General features: G+C 43.6%; 2 protein-coding genes across 2 annotated transcripts in view; one reads left to right on the top strand and one right to left on the bottom strand.

Moving 5' to 3' along the window:
• Window positions 1-13376, bottom strand: MRPL21 (mitochondrial ribosomal protein L21). The gene is made up of 5 exons (XM_010710872.3): window positions 13296-13376; window positions 11162-11222; window positions 6712-6797; window positions 3466-3629; window positions 1-1902 (listed from the first exon to the last, which is right to left on the bottom strand). Exons 1-5 carry the CDS (start codon window positions 13330-13332, stop codon window positions 1846-1848), a joined length of 405 nt encoding a protein of 134 aa, XP_010709174.1. The 5' UTR covers window positions 13333-13376; the 3' UTR covers window positions 1-1845.
• Window positions 13363-18896, top strand: part of IGHMBP2 (immunoglobulin mu DNA binding protein 2) — a 28214-nt gene continuing 22680 nt past the window's right edge. Inside the window, exons 1-4 of the mRNA XM_010710873.3 lie at window positions 13363-13456; window positions 14306-14475; window positions 17159-17351; window positions 17720-17817. Coding sequence (XP_010709175.1) covers window positions 13383-13456; window positions 14306-14475; window positions 17159-17351; window positions 17720-17817 — 535 coding nt within the window. The 5' untranslated portion in view covers window positions 13363-13382. The remainder of the gene's footprint in view (window positions 13457-14305; window positions 14476-17158; window positions 17352-17719; window positions 17818-18896) is intronic.

Below are 18896 nucleotides of genomic sequence, written 5' to 3'. Positions count from 1 at the left end.
TTTTTAAAGGCTTTAGAGGAGTGTCATCTTGGGGGGTATCTGCTACAGAAAATAAAAACATGACCATCTGTCCAAAACAGGACAAGTTCCTACCTCTCTCCAAGTCTGAACAGAGAGTGCAGCTGTAATGAACTGTCTTACACAGACACAAGTATTCACTGATGTGTTTATTTTTAAAACAGCAGAAAAACAAAAATGCATCCAAGCTCTTATCTCCCCTCCAAAACGTTTGTGGTTTAGACACAACTGGGAACTATGAGAAAGAATTGCTGTGACATGGAGTACAGAGAGCTAGAAAAACTGGGAAGGTTCCTCACATCTCAGAGGGAGGATGGCATCTCTTCACTGGCCCTCCACTCTGCCTCCTCCTCCTCCAGTGATCCTCCTCTGCCAAAATTACTAGTGTTCAGCACGCAATTTGGTCTGCTTCAAGCAACTGACAGTGCCTTCTGCAGACTTAGAGCACATGCAGGAATCAAACAGCTGCTTTGCTTCCTGTTCTAAAGCTCTTAGGGCACATCCAAGTACAGCACTCCAGTTAAGAAAGCCAGGTGAAGGACAGTGCTCCCAACCCATCTGGCATGACACATCCCCATTTGCAGAATGTGTCCAGGAGCAGGACTTGATGATCCTTACGAGTCCCTTCTTGACATATTCTATGATCCTACTATTCAGCAAGATTATGTTTCTAATCCTAGTAATGATATTTCTACTTCCTAAAGATCTTCAACAAGTTAAGCAATATCTGGCAATAATTCAAAGGCTCCTGAAGATCCGCCATTCCAAATCTCTTTACAGAAGTGCTAATAAAGGCTGTCAGCCCTCATAATCCTATCAAACACTAGAAACCCATGGCAGAAATCATGTTATCAAATGTGCAAACGTTATTTATAACTCTGGAATACAGACATCCTCCCAGTAATGTAAAAAGCATTCAGAAGCCAAACTGATTTGAAAATACATGGTGTTTCTAACTTGAATCTGCAAGGCATCAAGATCTACAAGTTCCTCCTTATCTGGCTGTCTTCTGCCAAATTGCTGCAGTTCAAGCCAACACTTAACATGCAGCTCAGTCTGCAGTCAGACCACAGCCAGGACTTCCAGATTCTTAAAGCACTTGCAAACCACATTATTTCAACTAGTACTTTACCACTAGAACCTCTGGGGAAAGCTAAATAGAGCTGACGACTTTGCTTCCAGCCGATGCTAAGAGTTCAGTCAGCAACACTGAGTCCACACACCACTTCCTTCTGGTAAAGAAAATGCTGACAAACCAGGTGTTCTGCCCATTTGTATGTCTGTCTTCTCTAAAATAGAGCAAGCCTGACAGCTCTAAGATAGAGCTGGTGCCACGATTTTTGGAAGCATGTAACTAGGAAGAAGGGAAAACTTGGAACTTTTCATTTAAGATTAAGACCTGCTGGGTTAAATCATGGGTAAAAGGAAACAGGTTTTTTTTGTGTTAGTTTTTTTTTTTTTTATTTTTTTAAAAAAAAACCACCTCAAATTAAGGCACTAAGGGACAGGCATGGATTTCTGGGTTATTTTAAGATGGCTATCACTGCAATTAGTGGTTAGGGAGTAAAGAGCAAGATTTACTGCTAGTCTCTGCAAGACTTACACATCAGAAAACAGAGCCAAGCCAACAGGGGTTAATATCCTACAGTTACCTTAGGAATGGGTACTCTGCTCTATCCTGGCACTATGGTAATAGTTAAGAGCCAGCCAAAGCTGACAAGTTTGTTTTATTGCTGATTTTTTTTCAGAATCCATAGGGCTGGGAAAAGAGCACTGATAAATTCAGGTTTCTCTTCAGGTTGCAGGATAATTCTTGAATGAGATCTCTTACCCCAGAAGTGGTCTTCCAATAAGCGTGAAGTCATCAGCACCAACCAGCAAAACCTGTGGAAAATAATCAGACATATCAGTGGTGCATCATACCAGCAGAAATACAGGCAATATTTTCCAAGTTCTGTAGCCACCATACAGGAGCCAAACTGCTTAAAAATGGATCTTTACATGTTTCAAACCTGGCATCATTACTAGAGAGGACCAGTGGAGAATGGCAGTTCACAGGCAAGAAACGGATTCATAAAACAGACAGACTTCCAGAACTTCATTTTAAAACATACTTTAGAAGTATCTTTCACACTGATCAGAACACACTGAACTTTCCTGTTCTGGCTCACCAACAGTTGTAAAAGATACGAAAAGCAACACAGGGAAGAATATGTTTTTGCGTGGGTGCTGAATGAGTGGCAGCTCCTAAAATCATTGGGTTTTATAGCAATTGCAACATATCATCTACAGAAACACTTTAATCATTGTCCTCCCTATTGGATTGTCCATTGGCCTCAAGATGGACAATAAAGAAATGAGTAGCTGAGGTTGGTTCCCCACCAAAAGACAAACCCTTTCATTTCAGAGCACTTCAATCACACTCCCATCCAAGAAGCAGGTGAAATAATAGAGAAGTTCTCATGAGAAGAGACAGCATTTCATACAGGTAGCCTCCTCCCATACTTACTGTATGGCAGCAGTTTAAAAGCAACACAGAAATGGACATTAGGTGTTCTACTTTTTCCTTTAATAAGATATTTTTCAGTGAAATTTCTACAGGAGTACGGTGGTGTTGGGTTATGGTGGTTAGGCAAGTTCTTAACCTTCTTCATTTTCTCAAAGACCTCTGTTCTCCTGCTTGGCTGCTCTGTGCAAGTCACTTCTCCACTGTATGTGAAGATGTAGGACACAGATGAAAACATAGCTAAGAAGTCTAAGAAGTTGTCTCTAAGCAGGACTTTCAGAGCTAATTGTCCTGAAAGTCCTGAAATTGAATTGCCCTTCTCTCCTTAACTGCTTACTTGGCTGTAACAACTCAATATTAATCCAACAAAATCCTACTTCAGAGTCTTTCATTTAAAATTTTAATTAATGAGCCTCTACAAGTTCCTGCTAGTTAACCAAGACTAAGGATAAATATGTTGAGTTGCATCTTGGCAATTCTCCCCTACATGCAGCATCCCTCTCCCTCCACCCAACATATTCAGCATGATAACGATCTTGGAAAGCTCTGAGCAGTGACAGCTCCTCTGGGAGTACTGTCAGTGTTTTGGGTGTAGCAGTCTCAAGGTAAACACAGTCTTTCTTTCACTGTCATCTCTAAAAACAACAACTATAATTTTCTTTTTTCGGATGAAGTTAGTACAACAGAAATCTGTCTTCTAACAGAGTCTGTCACAATTCATTCCAACCTCGTTCAACAGAAACCATATTAACATTATCACTAACAACACAGCTCAGATTGGAATAAAACTAAGACAAAAAAAAAAAAGCTGAAAATAAGAATGGGATATCCAACAGGAGCTCTTCAGGACTTTTCAAAGCCTGGTTATGAGTTTTGCCTTATTTTCTGTTTGCAGCAGAAACAGCATGAGGGTCACAGGCACTGTGGACAAGGCATATTACCTTTTCCATCCGGATTCGGTCTCCACATTCAGCCTGCAGCACGTTGTCCATCATAATTAAGTCTTCACTGGTTATTTTGTACTGTTTGCTGGCAAAGTGAACCACAGCAAAGAGCCTCCCATACTGCCCTGTTGCAATCATCTCATTCACCTTTTGCACCACTTCTGTTGGCAAAAAGCAGAGAAGAAATTAGAGTAGAAAACCCAACAAAGCGTGAAGAGTCGATCAGAATTAACTCAGCCACACTGCTCTCCCATGTAAACTGTTACCTTTTGGGAATCTTTAAGCAAGGCTCAAGAGGTTCAAGAAGAGTGTAGATGTGTACTTAGGGACACTGTTTAAGGGGCAGTATTGGTGGTCGGTGTGCAGTTGGACTAGATGACCCTGAAGGTCTTTTCCAACCTTAATAATTTATTATGAGAGCAATGCTGTTTCCTACAGGGCATGAGTCACTCTTTCACAAACCTTTCTGCCTTCTAGTGGCTGTAAAAACCTACTCATAGTAAGCACGTAAGCAGACACCTATAAATATATCGTGCAACTAATTCCAAGCAGTTGATTTCTCAGCCTCTTTCTTAGACATCCTGAAACACACTGTACTCAAATACAAAGCGTTCCAGAAGAGAGTGCTTGTCTACACATCTGGAATGGAGCTCTCCTCAATTTCCAAGTAATGCATGAAAAGCCCAGGACACTAAATACTTGGTAAAGCAACCAGGAACATCAAGAGGAGTTCTGCAAAGTACACAGGAAGAAGGACTCCAGCATGCTAACAAAACCTGGCCTGAGAACCTGCAGCAAAAGCTGGAAAGACTTCCAGAAAAGCTCTTCCTATACGCACATGCAACCAGAGCAAGGTGCCAGGAGCAGTATAAATTCCAGGGACAAGGTCCTGCATAGCACATGCACAGAACTCAGATTTCTGTGATAAACTTCCTGTGCAGTGAAGCCAAAATCAAGTTTTACGAGAACATCAAAAGGTCCTTTTTAATGAGTGCTATTCCCCTGCCAAATAGCAGCTTTCCATCATCTCAGGCTGATCAGAAAAAGAGTAACTCTGCTATAACTGGAAAAATAGACTTTCTTCATTGTCCTCACAAGTGGCTGAATCACTGTTCTTTTCTCGGAATGCAAACAAAGTATAATAACCATTTGGGATAGACAAGCACTTACAACCAAACTAAGTCCAACCCCTACAGGAACACTCTGAAAGCATCCAAGTTTCAAACCAGCAAACTATTATAGGTAGAGGTTAGAAGAAAAATTGTTTTACCAACACAGTAGTTAGTACAATTCTCACTAAAACTAAGAGCCATGCTTCTGTGTTGCTGGAATTGCCATCCCAGGAGAAAAGTCCTCTGCGTATTCTTCTCTAATTCAGAGTGCTCCACTCCCAGAAGTCCACAGAAAAGTATGATACCTTTTGTTACAAACCCCAATGCACAACAGGATACAACAAATTTATTTCAGCTCTAAACTGCTGACACATGTATTTCAGTAGTACTGTGGTCAACATCTCAAAACCAGCATTTCAAAACACTGACCTTGGCCAAAAAAAAATGTGGAGTCATGTTCTAACAAGGTTTACTTCCTCACCAAATTTCAACTTTCTACCACCCAACTTCTTCATCTTTTTGTATCAGAAAAAGAGAAGTGTTCTTCAACATACATGGACTCTGAAGTTATTGCTTGCTCTTCCAAACATCTCTAATGACAGGAAACATCAATGGATACTACCACCTGACTGTTAGGACAGCTTGAATCTCAGCATCATGTGGAATGATGGTTCCTAAAATATCCATGTCTGTTTCCACAGACAGCGGGAGAATATCAGGCGGAATTCAAATGCTCTAGTTTGCTTTGGATAAGCACAGCCAGGAGATAGCAATGCAAGCTCATAAACAGTAGGAGGTTACAAGGCACGGAAATCACAACAATCCCAAGGATCCCATGTGAAGCAGTCAGAAGAACATGGGACCTTATCCACCCCAGGGCGTCAGCAAATCAAATGAAGCAGTTTATGGTTCACTACTGGGTCAAATTATGCTCTGGGACAGAACGCTCATCTGTCACTTGAGCAATCCCAGACATGCAGAGGAAATGAAAAGCAGGATAAAAAAGCAGTCAGAGAGAAGACCTGGAAGAAGCAACTCTCTCCAAGGTACATCACTCGCACAGTTATTACCACATTTTTGCTATGCTATGGGAAACTATCTGTTAAAACACAGGCAAAGCTTTGCTTCTCTCCTTCCACTGTTTCCTTGTAGATCTCCTCCCTCCTTCACTTCTCAGGCCTCTCTAGACTACAGTCTTCAGAATGTCCTTTCGGGTGCCTTTCACTGATGCCTTTCACTAACGCAACTAGACAGTAAGACAGCCTGTTAATAAAAAGCTCATTCCTTGCATGAAGCAGATGACTGCTAGCTGCCCACCTCCACAGGAACTGTAAGAGAAATTCACCCATTAGGGGTTATTACTGTTCTGAGAAATGTTCTGTACCTGTGCTGGCTTCTCTTCTACCATCTGCAGCAGGGTCTGGATGACAACAGCCCCTCCCGGACAAGATAAGGCTACATACCTATTGCCTTCTCTGTATTTCATTTCCATATCTCTACCAGCCAGGGGGAACCTGTGTCTGGTTGTTCAACAGCTACATACACTTCATATGCTGACTTGTGAGGCTAACTCCTGTTTGATCCATGAGCTTCTTCCAAGAGGACTAATGCCTGTGTTCAGTGATCCTGACTAAATGTGTGGACAAGCATGCATTCTCTAACACTGTGCTGCTTCCCACCTGCTTGCTGCCTTATGCCACATCTCTGTCATGTGCCCACTGTCCAACTGCTTATACTGGCTCTAGCATTCTGTATTATTCACTAAGAAATATCAGCTCTCTGGTGTGCCCACTATCCAACTGCTTATGCTGGCTTTCGCATTTTGTTGTATCCACTAAAAGAAAAGACAGTTATTCCCTCCAGTTGAAAAGCCACACTTTATGCTTTAGGTAGCAACACATCCCATCAGATAAGAGCCCTTGGAGAGCAGTATGACCTGTCAGACTGTCACAAACTAAGGGACTTCATAGTCTACCCAAATCTCTAATACAAACAGTCAGAGCATGAGTCCAGTGACACTAAAAGGGAAGAACAAAAAGCTTGAATCACCAAAAACACTGATATAAACTCAATCAAGTCACCAGTGTCAACACTGAGTGTCAAGCTTCACTTGAAGACTTGAGACCTTTACCTGCATGGTGCTTTGCTTCTTCCACTGGATTTGGCAATTTCACTTCAGGCCATGGGGGTGAAGTCAGAGATGTTTTGGCAACAATCCTGTGAACGATAAGGTTGATAATGAAGATCTATGTGTAACAAACAGATCTCTCCAAAAGATGAAAAAACACAAATATTTAGCTTCATTTCCTGAGCTCAATCCGCAAAACTCTGCCTAATACAGTCACTGCTCCCAGGACCCAATGTCATTTAGGTCTACCATGAAATGCTGTAAGCTTTAAGTAAATGGAATAAATACCTCAGTGGTTGGTTTGTTTTACACCCTCCCTATCACAACATGAGGGAAATGGATTTTTTTTTTCCCACTTACCACTTCAGAATGTTATTTGAAATAGATCAAAACAACAGAAGAGATCACAAAGAAACCAACAGAATTAACATAAAATTCAGCTAAGCTGGCTAAGCTTGTCCCTGATGATCTGCAGCTGGATGTGCTAGTGATGATCAAGCCCAGTGATCACCAGCTACTTTCCATCACCTTATTTTTACTGACTGGAATTTTGTCACTAGCACCAGTCGGAGCAGACCTAAAGCCTTGCATATGAGTTTTGGATGAAAGTCTCTTGTAAGCTTTCCCATGGATGTATCTTTTGACAGAGTCCCACTCAACACAATTCTCTACAAATCAGAAAAATACTGATTTGATGAGTTGACTGTTCAATGGAAGAGGAACTGGTTGTGAGACTGTACCCAAAGAGTGGTAATCAATGGCTCCGTGTCCAGATGGAGATTGGTGACGGGTGGTGTCCTTTTGGTCAGTCCTGGGACCAGTTTTTTTTAACAGCTTCATCAACAATAGGATCAAGCGCATGCTCAGCAAGTTTTTGGATGACACTGAGCTGTGGAGGGCAGTCAGCACACCAGAGGGATGGGATGCCATTCAGAGAGACCCAGACAGGCTGAGCAGTTGGCTCAGGTGAACCTCATGAGGTTCAACAAAACAAGTGCAAGGTCTGCACCTGGGTCGTGGCCAAGTATCAATACAAGCTGGAGGATATAAGCATGTAGCAGAGCCGTGCTGAAAAGAGAGGGTACTCGTGTATGGCAGCTGGACATGAGCCAGCAATGTGCTCTCACAGCCTAGAAAGTCAACTGTATCCTGGGCCACATCAAAAGAAGAGTGGCCAGCAGGGCAAGGGAGGTGATCCTGCCCCTCTGCTCTGCACTGGTGAGACCTCACCTGGAGTACTGCATCCAGATGTGAAGTCCACACTGTAGGAGAGACATGGACCTCCTAGAGTGTGTAGAGGAGGACCACTAATATGATGGAACACCTCCCTTGTGAGGGCAGGCTGAAATAGCTATTCAGCCTAGAGAATAGAAGGCTCCAAGGAGACCTGAAAGCATCCTTTCAGTATCTAAAGAGGGGCTATAAAAAAGAAGGGGACAGACTCTTTAGCAGGGTCTGTTGTGACAGGACAAGTGGAAATGGATTCAAACTTTCATCTAGACTGGATGTAAGGAAGAAGGCTTTTTAACACTAAAGGTAATGAAGCACTGGAACAGGTTGCCTAGAGTGGTGGTTGCCTTGTCCCTGAGGACGCGCAAGGTCAGGCTGGATGGAGCTCCAAACATGCTGACCTAGCTGTCTTGTATCCCTGTTCACTGCAGGGGAGTTGGACCAGATGGCCTTTAAGGGTCCCTTCCAACTTAATTCTATGATCCAAGTTACCACCACTACAGCTGAGAGACTGAACCATGATGTTCCTCCCCTGCTTCAGTACCAGAGCAAAGCCCTGCAATTATCCAGTAGCTGGGGGCATCTAGGAGGCAGCTACTTGCCTTTGACTGTGAGGAAGGGCTCGGGAGCATTCTTAAATCAGCCTCAAGCACTATGAATACCAACACATCCTTTTATACTCTACTTGTAATGCTCTTCTCTGTGAAATAGTTTTTGAGAGAGTCCTAAGACCACAGCTGGGCTCTTTACAGGAGAGTTATGAGGCTGCTCTTCCTTTGTCGCTTCCAGCTGCAAAACCTGAATGGCAGTAATAACAGCTTCTCTCACCCCAGGTGCAATTCAGCATGTTAAAATACAAGTATTCAACCCAAAAGCTTCCTCTGTGTCATTACCATGTCTGTCTACAACCTATACCACGCTGGGGAGGGACAAGGAGAGATCTCTTAGACCTACACCTGTCTTCGTTCAAGTGGCTCACAAAAAGGAGCAGAAGCATGCACCATCTCGCATCCAGCCAGCCAAGCACAAGCATCATTCTTCAACTTATTTTTCCATACGGTGCCAATTAAATCCTTATTCATCTTGAACAGGTAGCTTTCACTGTAGTGATATAAAATTGCCTTAATAGCGTTTCTTTTCAAAATACTCTGTAACAACATTGCTGAGACAAGAGCCTCTCTATTTTGAGACTTCACATCAGTCCCTGCAGTCCCTACTGGGGATCATCCTGAGAGAGTTCTGAGTGTTTCCCTTTTAAGATCTTTAAGAAACCATGGGATCAACTCAAACTGCCTCAGCAAGTTATTGTACCTGAAAACTGCTCTACTTGCTCCACCTAAATGTTGCTCTGTTACTTACTGAAAATGGTACGTGGTTGTCATAAGGTGCAACACCTTCATTTTAGTGAATACACTGGGGGTTTGAATGCAAGCAGGCAATGGCATTGACACAGAAGACCAAAAGCAGCCAGGAGTATTTAGCTATCAGCCAGAAACATGTTCTCATTACCTGTTATAGTGAAGCCTCTCTGCTTTTCTCAAGAATATCACTCGGAGGGAAGCTCTGTCTGAAAACTGAACTGATTCTTTACTACCTCAAGCCTTGTACAATCAGTACTGCAGGTACCCACATATGCTGCTCTTATCAACAGCAGTGCAGACAGCACTAAATCATGAGAACCTTGCTAAAAACATCAGAGCTGAACAACAATTAACTCTGCTCTAATATGCCACTGGGTGTTAATTCAAAAATGAAATGCTACGTGCAGCTCACAGCGTGAGTTCAAGCAGTAAAAATGCAAATAGCACTTGATTGTAATTAGCTGTTTTTCAAGATCTTCTGGACAAAGAGCAGCAAGGAGACCCAGAGGCAACTGTTTACTTCTCTGCATTAGAGCCAGTTACAGAAAACTATTGATTTGTTCCCTAAGAAACAGTGGAGAGAAAAGTGCCACTCTAACCAAGAGCAGCACTTTGCACATGCAATGCTTTAATCACAACTGCAGTACACCCTCCAGGAGGTTGGGAAAGGAGGCACAGGGCCCATACAGCTGCATTTAGAGATTATTCAGAGAGGTGCCAAATGCCTTCAGTCAGAGCAGGACACATGGCTGAAGGACAGCAGATTACAGTTCCTTATTAAGCAGAGATTTAGTAAAAGGTAGATTCACCCTGGATCTCAATTTGATTATCAGAATGATATTGATTTCTGAAATTTTAAGAGAGAGGTTCTGCTCACTAAATACCATCTGTAAAACAATGGAAAGGTCAGAATTTCCTGGGCGCTGAATCCACATTTTCCATAAATAACTCGGGATGCACAAACTGCACAAAACATTCAGGAAAAGAACATTAGATGCTAGTGAAAGAAGGCAACATTAACACTGTGTTTGACTGGTTTACTCAGTAACACAAAAAAGCCCCTTAAAGAGCTTAAATTAACAAAAGCTCAAAGTAATTGCTAGCACCAAGGCTTTGTGAGCTTGTTGTAGGGTTTAATAACAATGTTCTGCACTGTCCCATGGATACTGAGATCCAGACTGTGTCCCCACACACAGAAGAGACTACTCCCTTGAATCCTTCTGCAGCACAGATGAATTTTGTCATTTCCCCCAGATGCTGCTTATAGGACTTCCTTATCTCTGCAGTGTCCCCTTCTGGTTAAAGCAAGAAGCAGCACAGCCTGCAGCTCAATACAGGTATTTCTGTACTAAGTCTCAACAGAGGAAACAAAATGAAGACACAAGCAAGCATTTCTAAAAGTGCTGAAATTAACTAAGCCTAAAGTCTTCTGGATTGGTATCCTCTAGCAACTGGCCTCTTAATTACATCTTATAAAAAACTGCAGCTCAAACTCAGTATTTATGAGAGAATAGCAACTCCAGCTGGGAAATAAACCTCACCTATACCTAAATAGACAAGCAACAACTCAGTGGCTTCTCTGCTGTTTGCTATGGACTGAAACACACTGCAGCCTTTTGCCCAGTGGAAGGTTTAATTATCTCTTTATTCAGCTTCACAAGGCAATGGAAGTTGTCCATCTAGCACAGGTGACAAAGGGGAGGCAGAGTGTCTAAAACTTACTGAGAAGTAACAAAGGGATCTGGTAAGTCTCTCTTCTAGAGAGAAACAGACTCCTGGCTCCTTTCCCCCTCCCACACTCCCCCTGGTAGGTCAGCATTTCAAGGGGGCAAAAATGAAAGCAGTGTGTTATTTGACATTACCCTTCCTGTAGAGATGTGCTCTGGGAGCTCTGGAGGCGAACCACAGATGAAAACAAGAAAGCTAAAAAGGAGAGAGGGAGAAAGTATTAAAACCAAGCAGGAACAGTTGGACTCTTAGTCTTTTAGTGAGTACAGTGATGCTGAAGGAAATATCACAGTGCTGGTCCACTCCCTGATACTGCTTTCTGCCTATAAAACCTTTGTTCAGGTTCCACCGCAATGAGGAACACAAAAGAAGGTACATGAACATATAATCATAAAGGTTGTAAAGGACCTCCAAGATTGATGGGTTGATGGTTATCAAACCATCACCACCATGACCACTAACCACATCCCTTGGTGTGGCATCTCCATGGCTCTTGAACACCTCCAGGTACTTCCCTGGGCAGTCTTTTCCAATACCTCACAACTCTTTTAGATAATTTTTTTTTTTTTTTTTTTTAACTAATATCCAATTTGAAGCTCCCCTGGTGCAACTTGAGGCCATCATTTCTTATCCTATTATCTGGGGAGAAGAGGCTGGCTCCTACCTCACCACAGCCTCCTATCAGGGAGTTATAAAGAGCCATAAGGTCTCGCCCAAGCCTCCTCTTCTCCACAGGAAACAATCCCAGTTCCCTCAACCACTCTCCATAAGACTTATGCTCCAGACCCTTCACTGCTCCATTGCTCTTCTCTGGACATGCTCCAGGGCCTCAATGACTTCTCGTAATAGGAGACCAAAAACTGCACACAATCTCAAGGTGCAGCCTCATCAGCGCTGACAAAGGACTATCAGCTGTGTGTAGCACTGCATGAGAGCAAGAGAAAGGTCTTGTCCTGCAAGCACACTTGGCTCAAGTGCGACTTCCAGCTAGACAAAACAGATACATAAAGAATGCACCCCATAGCGATACGCTCATAGCACCCTACCTCCGTGAAAGAACAACAGAACAACACAACCAAGGGGCACAGGAGAGCAAGTGGTCTGAACTGTCATGCGATCTCTTAACTCTGAGCACTGTTGCTAAAAGGGTCCCTCCCAAAATGGGGAGAAGAACTCTTACACTTCATTTATCAGATGATTCTAGGCAAATTTATTGAGTCTTAGGGATTTTTCACCCAAAACCACACCACAGGAGTGTGGTTTGAAGTCCTAGGAACTCCAAGCAGATACTACAACCCCCAAGGGAAGACCAAACGGAAGAGCAGAAGAAGGTACATCAGGTTTGGTTTCACCACTTTTGTGCCTGGATTTCTACCATTCCAGATGTTGATTTTCTTCTAGGCAGGAAGGGTGGGGAGTTATGGAGCTAAACAGGTGAGAATAACACAAACGCGGTGTTTGGGAACTGCTGAGTCACGGATTCAGACCTGAGGCGAGCAACAAGTCAGCCACAGGAGCACAGGTGAAGGCAATTCACCTGTGCTGCCAGAAGGAGTGGAGCCTGGCTCCACCTTTCCTAGACCCATTTAAGAGCTGACTGCCAGTAGGAAAGGATCTCTTCTGGAGATCCACTTTGCTGGAGTTTGGTAAGCAAGCCCAGGACACAGATAAGCTTTCTATCTATTCTCTTTTTGTTATTATAATCTGCTTTGCTTAACTCTATTGTTTATTTTGTAATTATAACATCTTAATATTCATTGGTATCCACATGGAAAGAACAGTGGCTTACTACAACCCAGAATTACTCAGGTTGGAAAAGACCCCTACGATCAACAAGTACAACCATCAACCCAACCCCACCATACCCAATAACCGTGTAATTCATGTTGCACTTCAGAATATAGATTCAGTATTTTTAAAGGGGAGACCCAAGAACATACGCTGAGAGGCTAATCATCTCAGGAACAGCAACAAGCTTTCCTGAGGCAAATTGCTTAGTTAAAACGCACAGTTCCCTTACAGGAACACCGCCTTTCTCACCCACCAGCCAAAAGGCACGCTGAAATCCCCTCAACCCCACCAGCTCACCCCACCTTTCGGAGGCGACCCACACGTAGCTCCTCGCAGCACACCCTTTCATAAAGTTATAGAGCCGAATCCCACCCTTCATTTTCACGCACGTTTCCCCTCAGGTTTCTCACAGCCCGTCCTGCGAGCAGCAAGAAACCGGAGACGAAGGCTGGCCGTTCCCACCCGGCCGTGCCTAACCTGCCGCTCGCCTCCTGGCCACTGCCAGCGCCGCCATGACAGCATCCCCCCATCCGACCCGGAAGCGGAAGTGGCCGTGGAGCCAAGATGGCGGCGGAGGCGGCTGAGCGGCAGCTGGAGCTGCTGAGGGAGGAGCGGGAGGCAGAGCTCGCCGAGAGAAGGTAGCGCCGGGGCCCCATAGAAACCCTTCAGCACACTCTTATAGGACCGAGGCTCTATAGGAACCCTATAGCAGCGCTCCTATGAGGCTTGCTGTCAGCTATGGGGCTCGCCCCTGTCAGACTGAGTCACGTATGGGCTCTGACCTCACTCTGTTGGTACTTGGGGCCTCCATAGCCTGCACATATCTCTGCCCTGCTGCTTAAAACTCCCTGCAGCCCCAGGCTGTGAGACAAATTGGAAGAGTAAGTAAAGGTTGAACAAGGTGGATTTCCTTCCTTCCTCCCTCCCCTCTGAATCTATCAAAAAATAAAGAATCCACCTAAGCGCTCTGTCTGATGCTGAGCCAGGAGGCCGTAGAGCTGCCAATGGCAATTTGTATCTCAGTTCCATGTAGAATGCTCTTTTCTCTGTGTAGCGCTTCTGAGGGCATTGGTTGGGGATTTGCAGAAATCTTCATGTGAGAAACAGCAAACCTTCCATATAAGAGCTTATTTGCAATAGGAGGAAGCTTGGATCATTCTCTGCTGGCTCATGAGCTGGGCAGTGTATTCTTTTATGCAGACAGACAGAAGAAATGCACATAAATAAACACTGATATCTCCATACTATGTACGCTACTCCCCATTCCTTAAAATATGTCACGTTGGAGAGGAAAATCTATAGAATCCAATCCAATTACCTCACTACAAAAAGATATGCAAATCAACACTTCAACAAGGTAGCATCTCTTTTGCCATCATCCATCTTTTCCGTCTCCTCCCTGGTTTGTCTTTTTCTGTTTTCTCTTCTGAAGCATTGGCTTTATTTCATTCTAGCAAATGGTTTTCATGTCTGTTTGTGCTTTCCAGAGCATGGCAGGAAAACATCTCCCTAAAGGAACTGCAGCGCAGAGGTGTCTGCTTACTAAAACTTCAAGCTGCCAACCAGAGAACCGGCCTCTACGGGCGTCTGCTTGTGACATTTCAGCCTAGAAAATATGATTCAGACGCTGAGCTGCCCTATAACAGTTTTGGGCCTGGTAAGTGATAGTCCCATTTGTGGAAAGTAGGAGATGACTGATGTGCTCTGCCTAACATATTTCTAAGTCAATGCTTATAAAGACTGAGTGATTGAGGAAAAGAGGAAGTGAGAAAATGTGGCTAGAGAGTGAATGTAGAGAAATAGGTTGTCTTTCTCTTTCAGCTTGTTATTAGCATGGATGTTGCACCAGGAAATACTGCCTGTTGTAACAAGCAAGCTTTCCTCGTTCAGAATCCTTAAAAACAAAGCTATGGTATCCCACTATTAAAGATTTCTTAGCATGCTTTGTACAAGCCACTGTGTTCATGCTTGGAGTAGGTAAGGAACTTACCTTACAGTTCATTTTCAAAATGGAAAATGGGCTTTCCTTTTCCTTCCTGAGCTGCCAATTTCCTCCCTACCTTGTACTGTTATTTTTTCACAAGATGTGAAATATGCACCATGATACCTGGATTTCTATTGGAAATAGAGACAGTAGAAAAACACAGGCTCACCAGCACATCAGCCAGCTAATTGTCTCTTATCCTCTGCCATCAATTCCTTGAAATTACAACCAGGAATGTCAGAGCTGAGTGGTTGCCAGTATCTGAGGTAGATGAGGACCCAGTCTGCCAGCTATAGCCAGCTACTTACCCCTTGGAAGAACTTGGGTTTGACTGTGAAATAGTTCCAAGTGACAATGGAAATCACTTCTTTTTCTTGCAGAGACCCTTTTCCCCTTTTCCTTAGGCAACAAGGGTATTGCTTTGCACTCTCCAAAACTGGTCCTCAAGAGAAAGGCTGGCAACACCAGATAGTTTGCTGGTTTAGTTTAATAATTTGCTTTCTTCTGTTTGCTGAATCAATTAGCTTGCTAAGCAGATAGACCAGTTCCCTACGATGTGTTTCTGATCTGTGGTACTGTTTCAAAGTGGTTTGCCATTCAGTTTGTTGATGTCTTCTTTACCAGCCAAGTCTCCAAGCTGCTGACCTGTGAAATTAAAAGAACTCTTTGCAGACTTGGGTCTCAGCCTCGAGGTCTAAGAAGCAGCATCCATCAATGCTTTTCACAGAGAAATAACATTGCTGTAGTAGTAAACTATTCCTCAGAGACAAACATTTTAATGCAGGAGCTGATGAACATAATTAAGAACTTCCATTAGTTTGCTAATCTGAAATTTAATCCTCAGTGAGCCTGAGACCCATCTAAATTGTCCACTTGCTAGACACCCTGCTCAAAATCTCCATTTCACCACTGAACTGCATAATCTGACTGATCCTATCTCATGAAGAGTAGAATGGCTATTGTGAACACTTTGAGAGTCTCTTTCTTACTTCTACTGACTGGCATAAAACAGTCCTCTGGGAGGCACGTGTTGTCATGCAGCCCCCTTGGCTATGACTGAAGGATAAAAATAAATGTAAAAAGTTTTGTCTTAGAGCTTAGAGAAGTCAGGCTCCCCCAGGGTTTGTGTGAAAAAATGTTACGTTACTGAGCAGCACAGTAGAGAGCACTGCTGGTCTCTACCCCAAGCTGTATGGGGTCTGAAGGTAGCTGGTTAGTAACTGTCTTCTCACTGCTTCTTGCTGCATGCTTTGTCAGGAAAGAGAAGGATTTATCAGTGATATAGATGATGGGATTGAGTGCGCTCTCAGCAAGTTTTCTGATGACACCAAGCTGAGTGGTGCAGTTTATACAGCAGAAGGAAGGGACCATCCAGAAGGACCTCGATAAACTCAAAACGTGGGCCCTTGTGAACCTAATGAGGTTCAACAAAGTAAAGTGCAAGGTTTTGCACTTGGGTGAGGGTAATCCCAGATATGTGTACAAACTGGGGGAAGAAATCCTGGAGAATAGCCCTGCTGAGAAGGATTTAGTGGTACTGGTTGATGGAAAGCTTAACATGAGCCAGTAGCGTGTGCTTGCAGCCCAGAAGGCCAACTATATCCTGTGCTACATTAAAAGAGGAAAGGCAAGCAGGGAGAGGGAGGCGATTGTCCCCCTCCACTCAGCTCTTGTGAGGCCCCATCTGGAGTGCTGCATCCAGATCTGGGGCTGCCAATACAGGAAAGATGTGGAGCTGTTGGAGTGGGTCCAGAGGAGGGCAATGGAGGTAACCAAAGGTATGGAGCACTTCTCTCGTGCAGATAGGATGGAGGAACAAAGCTTGTTCAGCCTGGAATAAAGGCAGCTGCAGAAAAACCTCACTGTGGCCTCCCAGTATTTAAAGGAGTTTGTAAAAATGAGGGAACTCAACTTTTTACAAAGGTAGATATTGATAGGATAAAGGGGAATGGTTTTAAATTAAAGGAATGGAGATCTAGATTAGATGTCAGGGGAAAGTCTTACTGAGAGTGGTGAGGTGCTAGAGCAGGTTGCCCAGAAAAGTTTTGGTTACCCCATCCCTGGAACTGTTTAAGGCCAGATTGGATGGGTTCCTTGGCAACCTGATTTAATACTTGATCCAATTATTGGTAACCCTCCCTGTTGGATCCTTGAGGTCCCTCCCAACACAAACCATACTATGATTCTATTGTATTCTCCTTTATGGGCTTCTCACCTTGGCAGGAAACATGGAGCTAGTCCTGTGGTTGGTGCAGATGGGCCTACTGTCTACATAGGACTATGCTAGTCTCCTCAAGAGAGCTTCTTTTCAAAACATTTGCCACACTTCATGCTCTCTTCTAATTTGTCTTTGCAGGTGACATTGTGGGCCTTTACGATTCAGTCGGCCAAGGCGATCTGCTCTCCACTGGCATTGTAACACGTGTCACCTCCAAAGCAGTGACCATTGCCTTTGAGGAATCTCGAGATGGCATGCTGAGCGTGGGTCACGAGAGCTCGTACCGCCTGCTGAAATTAGCCAACGATATCACCTACAACAGGATAAAAAAGTAAGGGCTGTGAGAGGGCAGCTCATCTAGGGTCACCACTCAGGAGCACAGAGGCCAATTGAAAATTGCCAGGCTTATTCTAGGAAAACCCTTCTGAGACCGATCTCAGCAGTTGGCTGAATTGATGTGCTGAAAAATCACAAGGTCCAACTATGTCCAACCAGAGCAACAGTGGAAAGGAGAAATGTATGGCAGTATGGCAGGTACAGGGGGTGTGAGGAGTCAGGAATGCAGCAGTTAGATACAATCAGCCTGTTGTGCCCACAAACTTCTGTCACCAGGATACATTGCTCTGGCCTCTGACGTGTGCAGGAAATCTCTTGAAGGAATCCACGCAGTGCTTATAACCTGTTTTTTTTCTTTGGCAGAGCTTTAAATGCACTAAAGCAGTACCACAGTGGTCCAGCCTCTGATCTGATTGATGTCCTCTTCTTTTCTTTGGATCCAAGTCCATCCAGTGAAACAAGTAAGGCTGTTTCTAAGACTTTCTAAAACTGGAGAGCTCTTTTAGATCTGTCAGTAAAAGCAGATGTTGCTACTTATACAGGTTTTAAGCAAACATCATGGGAAATTATTGCGGAGAAAGAGGTAGAAATCATCAGTCTCTAGAGCAGTCAGTGAAGCTTGAAGTTGAATGCAAGTAATAAATAGTGTTGCAGCTGGCAACATTAAATACCTATTTCTCATTGTTAATGGGTCACTGGACACGCTAACCTGCTGTAAAGACTCTTGTCATCCCTGGAAGAGATACAGACTCTTCCGCTAGCTAATGTTCACTTTCCTCAAAGAGTACCAAGTAAAGCTGAATTCTGGCATTAACAAAAGCTGAATTTGTGATGGGAGAATTTCTTTGCACACATTCTAGAGTCTGAAATTCAATTTACTTTATGAGGCACTTCTTATTTGCTTCCTACCCCAATCCCATCCATAAACTTCAGAGATCAGAAGCTTCTGTGTACAGAAAATCCAATAACTCAGCCTACACGGGAATTAAGTGACTGTGGAACTACTGCAGTTTGAAACAGCATGGGAATGCTTGCATTATTATTATTTTTTTTTTCTTTTACAGCCTTGTGATTATATTCAGTCAAGCTGGAAATGCTCAGGCTGCTTTGGTTTCATTGTCAAATATTTAAAACCTCGCTACTTGGCTTTACCAACAGCTGCCCCAAAAAATTGTGTAGGAGTAGAATCCCCTTTTATCTTACTTGATTTGAGTTTTTAAAAGATGAAAGATGCAGTTACACAGCTACACTTTCAAGGTAACCATGGGGAAAGCAAAGCCTTTAATCAGCAGAATATGAGGGCTTGGCAACTGTTAATGAATATTGTCCCTTGACAGAAGGGAAATATCACCAGGGCTGCACACATAAGAGGAGGAAGGCAGAATGTAAGCCAAGTTGCCTTACAGGATTCAGGCAGGCATTCTGTATGTAAGCTGGGCAGAGAGCTCAGGTCTCTCCTGAGGTGCAGAGCTCACCGCTCAGAAGTGTATCATGAGTTATGTCATCCATCACTGGTCTCTTTGCTGGCCAGGGCTGTGTT

This window comes from Meleagris gallopavo, chromosome 5, assembly GCF_000146605.3.
Source record: "Meleagris gallopavo isolate NT-WF06-2002-E0010 breed Aviagen turkey brand Nicholas breeding stock chromosome 5, Turkey_5.1, whole genome shotgun sequence".
NCBI lineage: Eukaryota > Metazoa > Chordata > Aves > Galliformes > Phasianidae > Meleagris > Meleagris gallopavo.
This window is presented reverse-complemented; position numbering and strand designations above follow the sequence as displayed.

Excerpts from the sequence above, each read along its gene's own strand:
- MRPL21 (XM_010710872.3), bottom strand. The coding sequence starts at position 13,332 with ATGGCGGCGCTGGCAGTGGCCAGGAGGCGAGCGGCAG. Across the intron at positions 6,798-11,161 it reads AGCACATCTCTACAGGAAGG|GATTGTTGCCAAAACATCTC; the intron begins GTAATGTCAAAT and ends TATCGTTCACAG. Across the intron at positions 1,903-3,465 it reads ACCGAATCCGGATGGAAAAG|GTTTTGCTGGTTGGTGCTGA; the intron begins GTAATATGCCTT and ends TATTTTCCACAG.